Source organism: Manis pentadactyla, chromosome 8, assembly GCF_030020395.1.
Source record: "Manis pentadactyla isolate mManPen7 chromosome 8, mManPen7.hap1, whole genome shotgun sequence".
NCBI lineage: Eukaryota > Metazoa > Chordata > Mammalia > Pholidota > Manidae > Manis > Manis pentadactyla.
The window spans coordinates 139,549,724-139,569,902 of NC_080026.1; the positions used below are offsets into that span (position 1 = coordinate 139,549,724).

The 20,179-nt window shown below is 48.6% G+C and overlaps 1 protein-coding gene across 4 annotated transcripts in view; it reads left to right on the top strand.

The window, feature by feature from the left end:
* The first annotated feature begins 8,206 nt into the window (after positions 1–8,206).
* Positions 8,207–20,179, top strand: part of PPP2R2D (protein phosphatase 2 regulatory subunit Bdelta) — a 34,101-nt gene continuing 22,128 nt past the window's right edge. For 2 of the 4 annotated variants that reach the window (XM_036923733.2, XM_057506493.1), the window contains exons 1-2: positions 8,514–8,653; positions 8,734–8,826. In XM_036923733.2, the coding sequence (XP_036779628.1) occupies positions 8,647–8,653; positions 8,734–8,826 (100 nt within the window). In that variant the 5' untranslated portion in view covers positions 8,514–8,646. Of the gene's footprint in view, positions 8,654–8,733; positions 8,827–20,179 lie in introns of all 4 variants that reach the window. The other 2 variants (XM_057506492.1, XM_036923725.2) reach the window with 2 other exon arrangements.

Genomic DNA, 20,179 nt, shown 5'->3' on the forward strand with positions numbered 1-20,179 from the left:
CCACCTGGGGCACTTCCCGTCGGTACTGCCACATTGACAGTAAGGGCTAGAGGCTGGAACCTGATTTCCCACCTCTCTAAAGTTCAGTAATAAAAATAGCTCACAGTTAGACACATGTGACAGTTTTCAGAGATTTTGTGCATCCTTCCTGCTGACCGCATAGCGCAGCGTGTTGGGTGGAGCTGGGACAGGTGCTCCTGCCTGTCAAGGAGAGGAAGAAACTCAGGCTGGAAACCGCTCCAGGTCCTCCGGCTGGAGGAGCAGAGCGGGAGTTGGAACCTTGTGACCTTGAGTGAGAGCTCCCTGCCCTGCGCCCCTGGAAGGGACATGCTGACAACAGCACCCACTCAGGGCTGAGCCCTCAGGGCACCTGGCCCTGGAATGGAGATACCTGGGCACCTGCTCCTCCCAGTGGCACACTCATTCTCAGGGTTACTCCCAGGAGCCTCCACCACAGTGTCTACAACCCCCGGGTTCACAGCCCCATGTGGGACTTGTTAGAGTTCAGACTAAAATGCTGCCCTGAACTAGCACCAGTCTTGGGTCAGGTAGGAAAGGGCACGTTCCTGCATCTTGGGCTTTCCGTTGATCCTGGAACTCCATATGTTTTCATCTGTGGGCACGAGACCCAGTAGATGCTCCTGACTGTGAAAGCTCCAGTTAATGGGTGTTCTGCACCTTAATGATGGCCTGGCTCTGAAGCCTGCTCTCAGCAAGGGCAGAAAGCAAAGTGTTAATGGTAGAGGGCCCTTCAGAACGGTCTCCCAAGGTGAAGGTCGCTGTGAGCTGAGGCCAGAAGACAGAAGGTGTGCCCGGGCCTGGGCTGGGTGGGCAGCCCGTTCCCCCAGGAAGGAGTGCGCGGCAGCATCTGAGTCCTCTCTGATCAATCAAGCTGACACCCTCTCCCGTGAGGAGATGAGGAGACTCATATTGTCAAGGAGCTTTTGAAGTACAAAGATCCTTTTTCAATATAAAGAATCCCTGAGCTACTAAGATAAATGGGGGGAGGCTTGACATTTACTGCACATAATTTAAATTCAAATTGGCTCCCAGTGAAGGAAAATTACAAGACTTTCTGAATTGTATGCCTTCAGTTCCCATCCCTCCACTAACAGCTTTATATCTGCCTTCTTTTTTATAACTTACAGAATAAAGCCATGCTGTGGAATATTGTGATGCTAATATTTTTGTTTTTGAAAGGAAGTTATCCCTATCTGTAAATTATTTCTTTTAAAAAATTGGGCAAGTGTTTTTCTCACTCTTAATTACAGGATTTAAAACTAAGAAACACCAAATAGCCAACAGTGTTCCAAAATACAGAGAAATACACAGGTGCAGGTCAATAGTGAATAATGAATTTAGAGAGGAAAGATCTTCCCCAAGGGTACACGCAGATCTCTCCTAGACCCAGGTGTTCACGGACATCCAGAGATGTAGAGATGTGGGGTCTGATCATCTCGAGGCCCACAACCTTCTTCTGTTGTTCCTAAAATGCAAAGGGCTGGGTAGGAAATCCCTGTGCCTCCTCTGTGCTGGAGACGCCTCCCTGCCTGACCTGCCACATGGGCATCGAAGGGGCTTGGTCCCTGTAAGTGGCCTCAGGTAGGACCCAGGCATGGCCCTCTGTCCCCTCCCTGTGTCCATGCTTCTGCACTAGAAATGAAGTGACATTGCAGCAGGGCCAGAGGAAAGCAAGAGGGGGCACATGTGCCTACTGGGGGACCGACCAGCGGGGTGTGGGGGCTCCCTAGGTGTGCTGAGCTCCCAGGAAGAGTCTCCACCCATGAACCATTGCTTCTGACATCCTGGGAGAGCTGCAGAACCACGAGAGCAGAGTGCATTGAACCCTAGCTCCAGAGCAGGATGTTGTGGGACACAAGAGGGAGGCCACGCTCAGAGGAGGGGTCCAGTCACAGGCTACTTCGATGACCTCTGAACTGCCAGTGATGGGCAGAGCTCTAGGAGCATCTGCGGTGCCCCAAAGCCAAAGATTCTGTGACCTACGTGCACTGCTACTGTGTCCCTGACAGGAGGCACACGTGTGGTGGCTCAGGGCACCCCATGCCCAGGCACAGCTAAACCTTCCAGAATGTGCTGATTTTCACTCTCCCATCGGCCTGGGGAGCACGGCCTCGTGCCCACTGAACACAGCATCCTCCAAACAGAGACACGCTCACTCTCAGCAGGGTGCAGGAGCACCTTGGCCTGGCCACAACGGTGTGACAGGGAGCCCCCAAAGCGGCATCTCTGTCCTTATCCCTGGAGCCTGTGGACATGACCATATTTGGGAAAAGGGTCTTTGCAGACGTGATTTCAGCTGAGCACCTGGAGGCAAGAGCCGCGGGCAGTCCAGCAGCGGGCCAGCTCTGCCAGCAGGCCGTTCGCCCGCGGGCTTAGGCTCCTCTCCCAAGGGCTGGGTTTCAGCCCTGCATCTGGGTGGAGTGCGGCCTTGCCCACAGCGGTGTAGCAGCACCTCTCAAGTGACAGGAGCCTTTCCCTGGAGCCCCCAGGAACTTCCCACCCCCTCCACCCGGAGGAATAGGCACGGTCGGGCCCTGCCTCCCCAGCAGCCTGGAACTCACTCCAGAAAAGCAGCCGTGCCCTGGGGCCCGAGAGCCCAGCTCAGTGGGATGGCTCGGGGGGGCCCCCGGTGGTGGGGAGACCCCTCCGCCCTGCGTGGACTTGCAAGCAGAGGATGGCAGCTCCGCCAGCCCCACAGGCTCACCTCCACCCCTCCCCTGACCTGAGGAGCCACACGTAGAGCAGCAGACACAGGACCCCAAAAGAGGGCAGCCGCCTGCTCCTGGCCCCTGGTCAGAGCTCTGAGTCCTGGGGCCTCGGCGGCACTTGTGCTCACCCCGAAGACCCAGGAGCCCCTCACAGATAGCAGCCCCCGCCTCTTTGCTCTGCCCTGTCCTCCCCTCAGATGAGTGGGCAGGGCCCCTCCAGGCCTCTCCAGGCCTTGACACCTGTCAGGCCCTCAAAGGAAGGAAAGCAAAGCAGGCTAATGGGCATAGAATGCAGTAATTTAAACACGCATTTAATTTTTACACAACACAGCCCTCCCGCCTAAGTGGAAAGCTGCAGAGCCTTCCGTGTGGATTCTGTAAAACAAACTCTTTGAAAAGAAAAGAATTTTCAAAATACAAAGACAGACCCAAAGGAAAAGCTAGCCTTGTGCCACTGTGGACAAAGACATCCCCACCCCAGGCCAGGGCCCAGGGCAACAGCTGCCTCCTGTGCCCACTAGGGTGCCACGGCACACAGCCTGGCCCAGTGCACGGGGACGCGGCCCTGGAAGGGCGGGACACTCCATAAAGCCACCTCCCGCCTCACAGTCCACAGCACTGCTGCCCCTAGGGCACCCTCACCCGCACCTGGGAGGCTGAGGAAAGAGCACCTGGGTGGCGCAGGAGCCAGGACCCTCTGCCCCAGGGGCTCAGCCCTCAAAGGCTGTCTGTGACCTGCCAAGCGGCTCCCTTTGGGATTCAGCTTCCCATCCCCAAACCAAAGGGCTCTCATGCCACATGGCAAGATGTGATGTCCTGCCTTTTAACCCTTCGCTGTTTTTTTATGGACCTCAGTCTCTGGCCACCACCCACTGCCCACCATTCCTGGGGAAAAGCAGGTGCTAATTACCTCAGATGAGACCTTCTGCCACCAGTTTCAAAAGATGAGTGGAACGAAAGTTTGTGTTATGAAAACACCAGTGATTAGAAGCCCATGACCTTATCGGTACGAGAGCATCTGAGCCTGTCTAGGTGCAGAGAGAGTCAGCATCCCCATCCTTAGAAGGAGTGGCATGGGGCCCCAGCACACTTAGTCACACACTGAAGCCACACCTCCACGTGATGGGAGTTCCCTGGGTCCTCCTGGAAGTGGGAGGAACTTCCTTTCTTGCTCAACTGCCAGTTGCTCCAAATCTCCCCATTTGTTTGGGTCCCTTGTCTCTTGTCCCTGCTCTATCTGAAACTATCTCAGCCTTTGCCTGTGTCCCTGACATTCAGTGATTACTGACAAGACCAACGGTGACAGTACTGATGTGTTGGGAGTGCCCCCCACAGCCATGGGAGCCACATGATGAGGACCCACTTCCGAGACAAGAAAATCGAGGGTCCACGAGGTGAAGCTCACAGAGCCTGTCTGGCCCCAAGGTCTGTGCTCACACTCACAGTGTGGTGTCTAAGGTGGGACTCTGCACCATGCAGCCGTGATGCCCAGGTCAGCAAGGTGCCCTCCAGGTGCCAGGATGAGGGTGTGCGGGGAAGAGCTGAGTGCCCACTGCAGATGGCGCCCAGCTCTGTGTTCAGCCACATCACATGGGCAGCTGGACCCTGGTGGCTGTGTGGGTGCTTTATAGGAATGGGCAGACACCGCAGATCGGAGCTTCTTTTTTCCTTGAGAGTTGGTTTCCCATTACTTATCATTAATTAACTGGGAAGCTATTTACAAAAATATACCCATTCAATTTGTGTTGTCTCCATATAGAAATACATCATTGTGCACCCAAACACCCCATAGCAGTAAGAATTCATTTTAATCATAACTGTCTGTCTAAGCATTTAGGATATAGAGTCCTGAGCAGTCCTGAGGTCCCCCCTTCCCCTCAGGGACCTTGTTACACTTAATCCCTAGCTCCGAGAGACCGGCAGCCAGGGACCGGGCTACTCTGAGTCTCAGAAGCACCCTCAAGTTCTCCTGGCAGCTGAGCGCTCCCCCAACGCCTATCTGCCCACATGGGCTGTCCCTCTGCCTCATCCTCAGAAGAGGCAGGCCCTCTACATGTTTGCCCAGGATGGCTGTGACCTCCCAAGGCTTCAAGGAGTCCAGTATGTTGAGGGTCAGCTGCACTCTGACTCTGCCACAGCTCCCAGCATGGCTTGGCGGGATGAATGGCCCAAAGGACCCACACCCTGGATGGCTTCTGTGGCTTCTGTGGCTGCTCTCTCCAGCCCACCTGGCCAGCCCAAGCATCTCACAGGAAGGGTAGATCAGGACCCCCTTACCTGGACAAGTTTCTAAATCTGGTGTTCTTTAGGGTAGAAGTTTGTACCCCCTACCACTAGGGTATATCTATGTATCTATGATAACTCTGAGCTACTTACTAAATGTGAACTTGAAAACAATCCACATTTAGTAGTGTAAATGGTAAGTAGTCATTGAAATTTAAGTAAATCAAAGAAATTTTAAAAAAAACTGAGATATGCAGGGAAGAACAATTAAGTACATTCTTCTGTGATTTTTTTCAAACTTTTAAGATACAAAGTCCTCTTTAGGCCTGGGGAAAAATTAGATATACAGTAAGTTAAGCTTTTTAAAAATCAGTTCTTTTTTCTCTTTTTATTTTGGTATCATTACTATACAATCACATGAGCAACATTGTGGTTACTAGATCCCCCCCATTTAAAAAGCAGTTTTTTGAGATATAACTCACATGCAATAAAAGGAACCCACTTTCAGTGTGTAGTTCAATGAATTTTGACAACTGTATACACCTGTGTAACAACTTCTCCAACAAGATATGGAACATTTCCATCACCCCAGAAAGTTCTCTCTTGCTCTCTCCCAGTCAATACCCTCCCTGCCCCACAACCGATTTCCCCCACCACTGCAAGGTCATTTAGCCTGGCTTAGAACTTCAGGGTTCTCCAGAGAAACAGAGCCAAATGGATATATTTGTGTATATTGAGAGAGTCATTTTAAGAAATTGGGTTACATGACTGTGCGGGGAACAGCAAGTCTGAAATCAGTATGGCAGCTTGGAAACTCAGGTAACAGTTGGTATTTTAGCCTTGAGGCAGAATTTCTTCTGTGAGAACCCGTTATTTGTTCATAAAGTCTTCAACTGATTGGATGAGGCCCATCCACATTATCAAGGGTAATCTCCTTTGCTTTAAGTTAACGCATCTATAATATACCTTTATAGCAAAACCTAGATTCATCTTTGATTAAACAACTGGACAGCATACCCTAGTAGAGTTGATATATAAGACTAACTATCACAATACAAATGCAATCATACAGCGTGTACTCTTGTGAATGGCTCCTTTCATTCAGCATAGTTTCTCAAAAAGTCATCTACAAATACTGTCTGTATCAGTAGTTCATTTTTATTACTGAATAACATTCTCTTGTATTAATGCAGTAAGCTAGATTCTAATACACATCAGGCATTTCACAATTTGGCCATGAGATCTAAAAATAATACAACAAGAAAATTGCCTTGTTACACCCAGGGACTTGTAAACACCAATTCAAGACCAGAGCGACTCACTGAGATACTTAAACTTCTTTAGCGTCATGAAACAGGATGGTTAAAAGTCTCCTGCTGATCAGCTGATGCACAGTGAGACCCACGGAAGGCAGCTACTTTCAGGGAGTTTACTTTTGTGTTATCTTTGTTGTTTTTTAATTTTAATTTAATGGTACTAATTAACCAAAGAATACCATCAGAACTAAAACTAATCTTGCCATCACTTCAAAAGACTTATCTTTAACAAACAGTAAAGCAATTGCATATGAGAGAGTCTAACAGTTAACTAGGCTTTTCAGCTGTGCAGGGGCACAGACTGGCTAAATCCACATGTTTAAAAAAGGAGATTACAGCCCCATTTCTCGCTCCTCTTCACAGAAATACGTTGTCATTACTTACTGCCTCCATTTCTTTCCCTCCCACTTTCTCTTAAACCCTCTCAAAACAGGTTTGCCCTGTCCATTTCGCAGCAATTGTTCTTGTCCAGGTCAGCAATGGCATCTGAAATGTTGCAACGAAATGTCTCATCCTCTGCGCACATCACTGCAGCGTCTGACAGCCTGCCGCTTCCTCCCGTCTTTGCCGGGCTCAGGATTCCACACGCTCCGGGCTCTCCAGAAGCCCGCCTTACGGGCTGCACCTCCCCTGCCCTCTTCGGGGCCCTCTGCCTGGTCCTTTGCCCCATCCACCCTCCCTCCTGCGGTGAGCGCACGCAGTGTCTCCTGGTCGGAAGTGGCTCTTCCTGCTCTTTCCCAGATTTATGCCTCCGGGTTCCGACTTCCCTGTGTGCCCCAGACTTGAATATGCAAATGTCTTTGCAACAGTTCCACAAGGTCACGACCAACTTTTCCGTGGGCCACACCCACACCGCCCGGGAGCCAGGAATCGGCCTTCTCCCGGCACTCTGATGGCCAGACGGCACTTGTTCTCAAGCCCCTTCTTACTTTCACACCGCGTCCACTGTACCTGTAGTCCAGGGCTGTGCCTCTGAACGCGCACCTGTGAACCCTGACTGGTCCTCCACTCCTCTCCCCGCACTACACCTGTGACCTCCGAACGCTCGTCTGGTTGCGTTGATGACCCCATGACCTCACTAGGCCCCCTGGTTTGACACTTAGGTCCACACAGACCCTTCTCAGCAGAGAAAGCCTCCTTGGCTCATGGCCCCACGGCCTCCCATCGTGCCTGGTGTCCAACCCACCCCACAGCCTCCCCCAGCTGTCCACGTGGCTTGCTCTCTCATCTCTCAAGGTCTGCTCGTTACCCTGTTTAGAACTGCAACCCTCCCGCTACACTCCCTGTCCCGCCTCCCCGGCGCCGTTTTTCCATCCAGCTCCGTCTGACTTATTCCAGTTTGATCCCCACCCCCTGGTTTTGTGTGTCTCCCTGAGACGTGAGCTCCCGAGGGCAGACATGTCTGCTCTGGGCACCACCGCATCCCCTCGACTGTGGACAACGTGCGGCACGTACTGGAGCTAACAAGTGGACAAATGTTCCCCATTTGGAATAATCATCTGCTAGCCATTCGATACGGTCACTGTCATCTTCACAATATCGTTCAGTTATGATTTCCGACACACGAAACCTATAAACGGATGACCTCTCCGTATGCCACAGGAAAAACATCCATGAACGAAAGAACAGCAGCGCGACACCAAGTTTCCCTCAGACTGTATGCAGAGGCTCAGGGGACCCCTCAACTGGCAACCTGGGGGACAACAGGAGCGCTGGGCAGGGCCGCCATTAAGGGTGGGCACGGATTCCTTGGGGCTCACTCTGAGGAGGTGGCTTTGGACAGCTGGGCAAGTTGGCCAGGGGCGCACGTTCCAGGCGCGGCCCGGGCCGGACGCTCCACCCTTCCGCCGCCAAGCGCACCCTCCATTGGCTACCCCGCCAAAGGACCGCGCTCCTATTGGCCTAGGGCCGCCTCGAGCCCTCCCGTGACCCCAGAGAGGAGGCCGGCCGGGGACGGCCTCGCGGCTGGTCTACGAGGGAGCATCTGGTCGGGTCCCGCAGCCGCCCTGCGCAGAGTAGGCTCCGAGCCAGGGCCTGGCCGGGGGCGGGGCGCGGGGTGCGGATCGGCACGAGCGGATCGCGCAGGCGCAGTCGGCGAGACCGCAGCCCCCGGCAGCCCCCGCAGCCTCCCGACGCCCCGCCCCGCGCAGCGGCCTCCAGGCGGCCTCGCCCCCGCCCGTCGCCCCCGGGAGGCGGAGGGGGATGACGTCATCGAGCGGGGCGGCGGACATTGGGCGCCATTTTGAAAAGGGGAAAAAAAATCCCTCCCCGGCGTCGGCGGCGGCGGCCGGGCTGAGGTGCTGGGCGGCAGCAGCGCGCGGCCGCCGCCTTGGTCCGCCGCCGTCGGCGCCCGTGCGCCCGGCCGCCGGCAGGCCGGCATGGCAGGTGAGTGCCCGCGCGGGCGGGGCCGGGCGCGGGGCCGGGCGGGGCCGGGGCGCGGGCCTGACGCGCCGGTGTGTTCGCAGGAGCCGGAGGCGGCGGCTGCCCGGTGGTCGGCAACGACTTGCAGTGGTGCTTCTCGCAGGTCAAGGGGGCCGTGGACGAGGACGTGGCGGAAGGTGAGCTCCGCGCGCACCTGGCGGGCCGGGCCGGCTTCCGTAAGGGCCCAAGGTCACCGCGCCTGCGAGCGCGGGGCCTCCCGGGGCCGGGGCTACCGCCCGCGTTGGGCGCAGCTCCGTGAGTCTCTGCTGAGACGGGGGCTCACACCGCAAACCGCCGTCCCCGCGGAGCCGCCGGGGGTGGGACGCCGCGCGGGGCCGGGTCGTCTAGGCACCTGTGCGGTCGTTAGACGGGGTTGGACCGCCTGATCCTTGCGGGCCCTTTGTAAGGTTCTGGAACTCTTCAGTTTCATTGTCTGTTTCTCTAGTCGCGTATTTTTAAGTCTCCAGACTTAACTCTTTCCTCTTGAAGCTTGCGTTTGGTCTTTTCCTTCATTATTGCCTTAAATGCGCCAAGGCGCCAAGTTCTAAGGTGGTAGGCGGCGGGCTCGGGACTCTGTCCTGCCCCAGCTTCCCACAAAGCTGCACGTCATCTTCGAGTAAAAAAAATAAAGCTTGCATTCTTTCCCGTAATCATAATTGAATGTAGAGCTGATTCTTACTCAGAAGTTTAATTAGTATTCTAGATTCGGAGCCAGATGGTGACTTTTTTTGTCCAACCATCTTACTGAACATTGTGAACCTTTAAACTTATCATAATAATGCTTTTTTGTCTTTACTTGAGGTACATCTTTCTTGACCCAACTAACTCACAGCCTCTGGTCAGGGATCTTGTCATCTTTCCTCAGTCTTGGCCCTGCCGGTGACCTTTGCACCCACCTCCTGCACCTCTCCCTGGCCGTGTGACATGGGGAACTCCTTGGCCCATGGGACAAACAGTGCCCAGATTATTAAGCAAGTGAAACAGTGCTCTTAAGAAATTTTTGTAAAGATGTATGTTCTTTGAGATTTTATATGACCTAGTTTATTGATTGTTTCTTCTATGTTTATTTAAGATGTTTTACTTTTTTTCACTTTGCATGTGCCAAGTGAGTGACAGCTCCACTTACTCAAAATTTTGATGAGTAAAGCAAAACCTGTTTAAGGGCAGGGAGGTGGGAGGACTGAGTGCCTCTGTCAGCTCCTGGTTTCTTTCAGTTTTCTTTAAGAAGTTGTTGACAAGATGGATAAATTAAAATGAGTTAAGTCTAATATGGTATATTTTAAGTGCGATGTTGAAGTTTGAAAGTGGTATTCTTTCCTAAAGGCAAGTCCTGACAGAAATATGTTGTTTTCTGAATTAAACTGAATCGAACGTTGGGTAGTTTCAAACCTCTACAGTAAAATTTGGAACATATCAAAAGTGTGGTATTCTGAGTTATCTTTCTTAAAATTGCTTTGCGGTAATTACCCACATGTTTTTTTGATTGTGTGTACTCAAAGCTTTCTATCTTAATCCACATATGCTTAGGCCTTATAATTAACTGGACTTAACACATTTATAGCTCTTCATCATTTTGTCAGATGGTTGTGCAAATATTAGTTTGAACTGTATTCTACCGAAGAAGTTGATGATGATAAAGGGCAATGTAAGTGTTAGCGATTAGTGCTCAGCAATGAGAATAAAGAGGCTGGTCCAGAAGCTGGTCATGCCCAGACTCAACCTTCATAAAGAAATGTTCATAAGAGGTAACAGACATGAGACGTTTCAGGGAGGTTACTGTGCACTGGTTATAGACTGTAGAACTTAAGGTGTAGTAAAATTTATTTCCGATTGGTGGTTTATGAGGCGTTTGTTCGTGAAAGTTCTAGTCTGCACTGCACTTTGGACTGGCCTTCCTCCTCGGTGATGGCCACTGAGTGCCTGAGATTGAGGCTGGGCCCTCACCTGAGTGGGGACAGAGCCCACTGAGCACGAGGAGGAGTGCCGCGGCTTAGCTGGGCTCCCTCGATTTTGAAGATTGAGGATTGAGTACTGTGGAGAGAGGCTTATGATTTCCTTTTGCTTTTAAAACTAGTAGTTTTTGGGGGCTTGGATGGTAACTCCTGAAGAAAATGTACTGTGTTAGATTTTTTCACCCCCAAAGAACATAGGTTTTGCTTTTGGGCCAGGTCAGCATGGTGATTTCAAGGATTCCCCATCTCCCTGTGAGCAGTAGAATGGGCTTGAAGGAAATTAGTAATTACTCTGCTAGTGACAAGGCGCATGAGTGACAGCCACTGGTGGCTTGCCTCTCCTTCCCCTGAAGCAAGCTGCCTGTGGCCGCAGTCATCACTCCAAAGGGGGGCTAGGTGAGCTTTTATGCTTAGAGTCAAAATGGTAGAACCAGGCAGAGGCTGCCAGAAGGAATTGACCCGTTGTTGGTTAGCTTATGCCTCTGAACACTTTACACTCTGAACAGTACCTGCTGCTTGGAAGTTGTTAAATGTCTGTGCAGATTTTCATGTGGGTCCCTATCACCCAGTCCCTATCACCTTTCCTTGGACCGCTTTCACTGAATGGATGTCCTTTGCAGGTGTCACATGACACACAACTGCCTGCCAGGTACAGTAACTCGGTGGATTGTAGTTGGTCTCTTGCAGGGGAGCTGGAGGTCTTGCTGCCTGTGTACATTAATTGCTTTTCCCCAGAAACTATGGGGAGGGGTTGGAGCGGGGAGTTGTAATTAACTATTGCCTGGTTTTATATAGCTTTTTGTCTGGTTCCTTTCATCATTGGTAGTTTTAAGTGTCTTGATTTATTATTATTACAGGGTGATTTTGTTTTAATCAGTTTCTTTATCCATGATCTGGTTTATTGCATTAAATTAGACATTAATCTTTTCCTAAAGAAGTAATACTAAAAAAATAAAGGCTCATCTGCTTAACTCAAGCTTGAGTCCGAGATAGTATAAGTAATATGGGTATCTGTGTAGTCTTGTAGAGAGAGCCTTTCTAAAGGGCTTCCACAGACATTATGACAGAAAAACAAATCACTTGGGGAAAGGTAACAAACATTAAGGGAACTCTGTCATCAATTCCAGGAAGTTACTGTGTTTCATAGGCTATAAGAGATAATCTGATTTCAAAAATGGTAAATAAAATGGGGGAAACGGCTCCTTAGAGTCAATGAAACCAGTATTTGTGATGCAAAATTTTTCAGTCATAGTCACTATTTTTAGAGTATTGTGATTGATTTCTGTGTATAGAAATTGAGCCTCTAGTATTTATCATTGCTTACTTTGAGTCAAGAAGGGATATAGTGTTTGGTTAGTTGAACCCAATCTGCTGTCTACATTCTGTTGTAGAATTCCCACTTAATACTTATCCTGCTCCATTGAAAAAGGCCTTTAGAAACCTATTGTCTGGGGAAAGCTGTCAAACAAGAAAACGGTTTGTAACATCCTTGCACTTTAATTTACAGGAAGAGCTTCTTGGGGAGATTCTCCTTCAGGAAATAGATAGGTGTAATTTTAAGATGAATGTATTAAGCTCACTGCGCACAGCTACATTGTAATGTCCCTGAAATTAGCTGCCTGTTCAAGAAACTGGGCTGATCTTAGTTACATAATCAGATAAAAATTTATAGGACATATGGTAGTATTAAATCATACTTGATTTTAAGTCAGTTGTTTTGATGGGAAGTTCTGGGTTTAGTTCCTGCCTGCCATTTATTTATCAGTTCTCAAGTCCCTTTTTGAATTTCAGCTTGCTTATCTAGAAATTACATCGTAAGATTTTTTTGTTAAACTCAATGTGCAATACTTTTATAATCTGTAAAGTGTGGTTCAAATGTTAGATGCAACTGTTAATTAACTCTCAGGCATTTTAAGGTTATTTGGCTTTGGTTGTAGCTATATTTAAACATAAAAATAGCAGTTTCTTGGTTTTTTCCTGACCTCCCCCGTGAGTCTCTCCATTCACCCCAGATCCCTTCCATTGGGCCTGACCACTTGGTTTTTCTGTTATTATTCAGTGACTCTTCCCATCCCCATATCTTTGCTCATATTTCCCAACTTAGACTATTCTTTTTGTTTTCTTTCTGTCCACTATGCCCTGCCTATCTTCTGAATCCATCTCAGATCCCACTTATTTCATGAATCACTGCCCAGCCATTCTTAACATCAAGTATTGAGTCCTAGAATCTGACCTTTCCTTTCATTTAGGGTCTGGGTGTGTAGCAGTTGGCTGTATCTTGCTTGCCATTCTCCAGTTTTATCACATGGTTTAGGCTTGTCTCTTCAACTTGATGTTAATCAGGATAGAAGGGCATTTGGGACAAATCCCCATTTTAACCCTTTCACTGGCTTTGTGTTAACTTGACAGGTTACTTTTGTTTCCTCTTCTGTAAGACGGGTACTATTCCCTGTGACCATTACATGTTGTTAGGAAGATTCCAGATGATGCAGGGAAAGCTCTGTAAACAGGTGCACAGTAACTGATAGCTGCTAAAATGCTGGCGTCTGAAGGGGCCTCTTGCATAAGAGAATGACTTTCCCTGCATGGCTTCAGAGAGGCAATTTAAGAAAAGGGTGTTTGGTGCTGGCTTTCAGCTTAGTTTATCTGGAAAGCTCACAACAGTGTCCCTAAGAGCTCCTAGTGCTGGCTACTGGCATAGAGAAACCCCTTTCCTGCCTCAGGCAGTCCTTTGTTTGGACAGGGACTGACTAGCAAACAGGAGTTTGCACCATCCCGAGGGCAGGTCATGTCACGGGATGGTGATATAAGTGCCCAGTATCCAGACTTGGGTGAGGAGTGAAGGGGAGGAAGGCAGGGTGTGGGAAGAGGAAGGAAGGGAAACAAGAAGAATGTTCTGATGGAGGGGCTTGGCGTGGAGATGGGAGAGAACATGGTGCATTCTGGTAAACGAGTACTAGTTTGTCTGGCAGAGAGGGGAGTGGCCCAGAATGAGAGGCAGGCGATGGTGAATAAAAGACTGGATTACCTTGCTGAGGACTTTGAGTTGGGATAGTAAGATTCTAAGCAGAGGAATGAGGTCAACTTTACCTTTTTTAGGAAGGTCACTCTGGCCTTTGGAGACTGAGTGGTGGCGGGGTAAGAATAAATGCCAGTGAGGAGGTTACTACGGTAAAAGAGGCTAGAAAAACGGGCTTACCCTAAATCAGAGGTCTGCACACTTTTTGTAAGGGGCAAATAGTAAATATTTTATTCTTTGCAGGCCAGACTGTGTCTGTTGCAGCTTCCAAGCTCCACTCTGCCTTTGTAGGAGGAAAGCAGCTGTAGACCCGGGAGTGCTCGGGTGTGGCAGCGGGCCAGCCACTCTGAAGGGACAGCAGGGACCACTTTGGCTCTCAAGTGGTCGTTGCCCGCCCCCTGCTGAACCAGTGGTTCTCAGAAGCAAGAGCTTTGTGTGGAGGGGTGTTACCTTATCAGTATTTTCTATATTTGAAACTATAACAGAACAGAAGAGCTTAAAATATTTCACTTTAAAAATAATCTATTTACATGTTAACATATTAAATGAAAAACAGTTTTCCCAAAACAAAAGGTTTAGTGAAGAGTGGCATTGTTGTCCACTTTGCAGACCCTTTAAGTGTATGGTTTAATAGAAGACAGCGGGATTCTCAGACACACTTCTGCATTCAAACTGTTGAAATTGTTCACGTGAAAATTTGGCCTCACACTTACCTGTACTTAGGAGAGGGGAATGTTTTAATGGCCTTTTCATACAATTGTGGATATTCTTTAATTTGACAACAAAACTAGACACAAGGTGGCTTTTTCAAGTTTAGTTACACTTTGGAACCTGCAACCATATCAATGAACTTTTTATCCCAGTACATTAAAATCTGTGGTTCAGTTTTGTATTTAGAATGCATCTCTTGCTCATGTGCATGATTGAGTAACATCACACCTTAGTCATTTGGAAACACTGCTACACTGAGTTATTCAGATTTTCTACTTGTTGATATATTTCATTACACAGGATCAAAGAAAACCGTATTTGTTGATATTACCATTGATCTCATCAGAAAAGCCTTAAAGTGGGAGGCTGTCAAGTTAGTAGTGATAGATATGTTTTTCAAAATTCTGATGTTCTCTTAAAAGCTTGGATTTTATCCTTGGCAACAAAGTTTTCTGTTAGGTGAGAGGCTCACTTTGTTCCTCCTCAAGAAAATTTCTGCCAGACACCGAAGTCTGAGTAACCATAGTGTTCAGTTGTTCTTTCAGCTGAGAATGGTGCTCCCAGAGAAAAGCGGCTGGTTTACCTGTCACGCAGACAGCTGCATGCGTGGCTGTCCTGGGGGACACAGGGTCTGTGCCTTATGCACGGTGCCCACTTCACCCGCAAGGGAGTTAAAAAGACATGTAGGAAGGGTTGGGGTTGAGCATGAGTGGTTTGTTCAGCAAGGACATTTCTAAGTCACACTGGTTTTTCCTTCCCTTTCTTCTGCATGTACACGGTGTGAATACGGTTGACTGCTGTACAGTTCAGTGTAACTGCCATGTGTGCTGAGGTGCCCGCGGTTTCAGCCACCCCTGTCCTTGCTCATCTGTGCAAGTGACTAAAGGGAAAACTGGTGCATGATGTGTTAGTATTATTATGACAGTGGCTCTGACCTCTGGCACCTCTGAAAGGTTCTTGGGGCCCCCCCAGGGTCCCAGAGAGCACACTTTGAGAACTGTTGCTTTCAAGCAAGTTATTAGCTGTAGGAATAACAAAGCAGATTTCAAGATTAACTGTCCCCTCTCATCTTTGCTGGATTTTATTTTGTCTCAAAATACAAAAGCAGATCTTTCATTATTAAAGAAAATTAAATGGTTTAAATGTGAAGAGTATAAGTGAAAGTTCCTCTTCATTCTGTTGCTGTCCTGGAATCCCCCCACAGGTAACTACTCTTAACAGTGTGTGTATGTTTTTAGACCATTTTCTGTGAGTTTATTTATTTTTATTTTAAAATTTAGTTTGTGTATAAGTAGTTTTTTTATTCCTTACAAAATGTGAATCCAGTTATAAATACTGTTTTGCCCCTTGGCCCTTTTGCATCACTAGTATGGGATCTGAGATCTTACAGGGACCCACACTTTCTGCTGAGCTGCGCACATACTTGAGCCCATTGGACCCTTGCCAGACCTCCTGAGATGTAAGTCCTACTATTGCTTTCATTTTACAAGTGAAAAAATTGAGTCTCAGGAAGGGGAAGTCACTTGCCCAAGGTCATGTAGCTGGTGGGTGCTGGTCAGAATTTCAGCCCAGAGCCCATACTTCAGTGTTTTTAACCATGCTGCATCTGGCGTACCTCTGTTTGATCCTCTTCGATGGCTGCATAGTGTTTCATCGTACAGATCACCTCATTATTTAACTAGTCCTATGTCAGTAGTTTGCAGTTATTGCTGTTACAACAGGTGCTGCGGCAGAGTTGGGCCCGCCGTCTGTGCAGTACAGTCGTTTCCATGGCTGTGGAGCAGACGCACTGTCAAGCCCGCTCACATTTGCCTTTTGATCTGTCAAATTACCCCCCAAAAAACAGTGCCAGCTAATATCTTTCCCAAAACTTCCCTTTTCCCCACTTGTGCTGAGAACATTAGTCTTTTTAATTTTAGCTATTTTAATGACACATCTAATGTTGGGATTTGCATTTCCTGATCAGTTATAGAATTAAGATTTTTTTTTATTGACTTTCTATTCTGTGAATTGTTGGATCATGTCATTTGCCCATTTTTTTTACTGAGCTTTTTGAAAATGAGTTTTTAAAAGTTTTTTATACATTATGAAACAATTTTTTTGAATATTTTTTATTTTTGACCTTGAATTTTAATTCTGCCCGTTCCATACATACTTACCCAGAGTTCAGTTACGTCTACTTGCCGTTTGTGTCTTTTACAAGTGGATTTTTTGTTGCTGTGGCTGCCACTGGAAACAGAGAAAAGGCTGAGACACATATTTTAATAATGGTGTAGGAGAAGGTCAATGAGTGGGACAAGAAGAGGGTCGTGAGTTGGGCTTAAATAGTAACGGGTTCAGAGCTCAGAGGCAGGTGCAACCATGAAAGCAGGAGATTGTGTAGAACTCGGAGAAGTCTTGGCAAGGATTTTAGGCGTGCTCAAAGCATGGAACAGACCTTAGCCTTTTTTATCTAGCTCTCCAGAGATAAGAAAACCACAGCTAAAACAGGAGTGCTGTTGTATGAATACACAGGACATGTTTATCTTTTTCTGAATTTTGTGCAATTGGCACGTGGAAGTGTTTTTAAAAATTGTGAAGTCTCTGTGAGTCATACCCTCAAAGGTAGCAAGTTCCCTGATAATAACTAAGAAAATGCAAGTGAAATAGAAACAAATGAGATCCTCATTTTAACCTTTTAACCAGTCTATAGGTGTGTTATCAAATATTTTTTAAAAGGGATGAGTAAAAAGGTTAACATAAATCATCAAAGAAATGGCTTTAATAGCAAAAAATTTCAGTTAAAACAATGAGATTTTATTTTTGCTTTACAGTTCTGGAAAGAGTACTGTATTTTTTGGAGGGCAGTTTGGCATATGGGAGTGGAGATCCTTGTAAAACAGTGTGGTTGTAAATGTACAGTCTGGAAGCCAATGGCCCAGTGGGGAATGGGCAGGGTGAACACCCTTGCAGGGGCTGAGGAGTCCGATTTGCCTAAAGAGAGGGCTTTGGCTTTTATTCTACACACTTTTGTATTGTTTAATGTTCCATGCCACAGATGCATTGTTTTTGGTAATAATAATGAGAAGAGGCCAGTTTAGAAACGGCAAAGACTAGCTTTATAACAAACACCTCAACAGCGGAGTGTTCCCCTTGCTGTTAGGTATGAACACCTGCTGTTGAGGCTCTCACTCATGTTTGAAAATTCCTTAAAAACAACCCTGTACAGTTGATCATAATGTGGTGAGTCAAGGTGGGAAATCTTAAGGTTTAAAATACTCCTCCCATAGGCAAGGTGCATCCAAAAAAATAATGAGATGCCCTTTCCTTAGAGCACATAGGTGCCCAGGTTACTGCAGACCGAGAGAGGAGAGCCCACAGAGTGGTTAGGCACCCCTACCTAGGCACTGGTGCACGGGCGTTGAAGCCCCTTCCAGCAGGAGCAGTTACCGGCTGGGCTGTTGGCGGCGGTGTTTCAAAGCTAGTTACGGTGCTAGAGTGTTCACAGTGTACCCGCTTCTGTGGGGTCTCTGCCGTCCTGGGTGCCCAGAGCAGAGCAGTGAAAGCTTCACTAGGAAATGCTATTCAGACTTTCCCATTCTGTCACGTTTCATCCAGTCTAGTCGGCGTTGGGAGAAGCTCCGTTCTAGGTGTGTCTGGGTCACAGAGTCTCTAGTCAAGAGCCCTGTGATGCCCTTAGAGGTGGTCCCATCTGCCACACTTGGCGGAGGCTCACGGTCACTTCTGTCTGTGCAAGTCTGGTTTCTGAGTGGACAACTCTTGACTTCGGTGATCTGCTTGCTTTAAAGAGACAGAAATGAAATGTAGATGTTGTGTGTATACACACACCTTACAGTGATACACATTTATGTTTGCTAGTAGAATGCCTTTTTTATGTAAATATGTCATCATACTTAACAAGTGGATATTGGCTAATTTATCTGACATCCTATGAGACTTTTTGTCCTCGGAGGGTAGCTGGTACTCCTTAATCTGGATATACAATGAACTCGTGGGCTTTTTTAGTCTCTTTACAGAAAGCCTCTTGTCACTGGACTGTGCTCTGTGTCGCTGTTTGAGTCCCTGCAGTGTCGTGCTGCTCTGAGGGAGCATGAGATGAGCGGCCACACCCTCGGTCCCGTCCTTACAAGTCCATAGAGATGAAGAAAGCTGAGGAAAGGACGTGCAGACAGGACAGAGAAATGTGGCCGTGGCTGTAAGGGTATGGGGAGGGCAGCCTTTTTGTTTTTAAGATGAGAGAGAACATTTTTGTTTGAAAATGGAACTAACCTGTGAGCTGAGGAAAGGGCCGGTGCTGCAGAGCGTGAGGCCTGCCCAGGAGCAGAGTCCCGGGGGGCACGGGGACGGAGCCTTCTGCTCTAGTTGGTCCTTTCTGGAGGCAGTGGCTCCTCCCAGTGCCACAGGGGAAGGGCGGGCATGCCAGCTCTGCAGTGTGACGGGAGTATATGGACCGGCTGTTCTGGGCACCTCTGTTCTTAAGTGAAACAAGGAGAATCCAGAATGAAAAGTGAAATGGGTGGCTGGGGTGCTGAAGTCTGGGGAGAGGAAAAGGTGTTGAGGAGAGGTGGTCTGGGAGCACCCTTGGAAATCGGGGAGGTGATTGCAGGAGAGGCTTTGGAGAAGCTCCGGGACTGTCAAATTGTGGAGCAACCAAGAGGCTGTGTTGTAGCAGAGACTGGGGGAGGCACAGGGCCAGGTGGGGTGAGAACGCAGGGGAGATGGTCGCGAGGAGACAGGATGTAGCTGAATGGCGTGCTTGACCAGGGAAGGGTGATGTGCCTACGGAGAGTGCACATCCCGGGTGTGCAGGACGCTTCTTTCCATGTCGTGCAGTGACTCAGATCAAAGAGAGAGCACCTTGCCAGCACCTGGGGCCTCTTCCACCACCCCAGCTGTTACCGTTGTGGATTAGATCCCCATTTTATTTTTGAACTTGATATAAATGGGATCAAACCAAGTACTCGGTATTTTCTTCATGAGACGAATCCACTGGTTCTGTGTAGTAATTGTTCTCATTACTGTGTTGTATTCCACCGTGTCAGTGTCCTTCAGTTTGTGCATCTACGATTTCTTTTGTGACATTCTTACAAGTGCTTTAGTGATGTGTGTTTTTGGTTGCTGTGCATCTGGAGTGGGACTTCCTCTTCTGTTCTTCCAGGTCGCCTGGAACCCCTCCCTTCACTGCTAGCCTCTGAGTCTTCTCTCCTGCCTCATGCAAGTGGACACAGTGTGCTGAGCTCTCCCCTGTCAAGCCCAAGCTCCCAGCCTGCCTCCTCCATGCCTCGCACACCCCTAACCTCCTCCCCAAAGCCTTTGTCCTTGCTCCTGTCTTTCAGCAGCCCCTTGCCCTGACCTGTGCTCTGGCTCCGCATCCGTTCCCTGCCTGTCTTCTGACCCTGTCCTCTCTTCTGCCTCATCCGTTCCTTCCTCACTGCTTCTTTGTGCCCAGGGGCACTTGGACGTGACTTCATAGAGCCCATCTTTAAAAGCCCCGTGGGCTGCATCTCCCTGGCACAGCCACTCTGCCTCCCCCCACGTCTCTTCATTCCTGCTCCCCTGCCCACAGTGACCTCAGCTCAGGACCTTTCCCTCTCACCTGCCCTCCTGGCTGCGAGCATCCTGAGCAGACCCTGAATGATATCTTCTCCTCCTGACTTCGGAGTTCCTGATTTTGAACAGTAGGCGCTGACTTCTGTCAGGGTAACTAATTTTGCTTTTTTACTAACTGCACCTTCCACCTGTACATACCCATCTGTGCAAAAAAAAAGGAGTTGAGAGAATTTGTATAATTCTGTACAATTCTATATA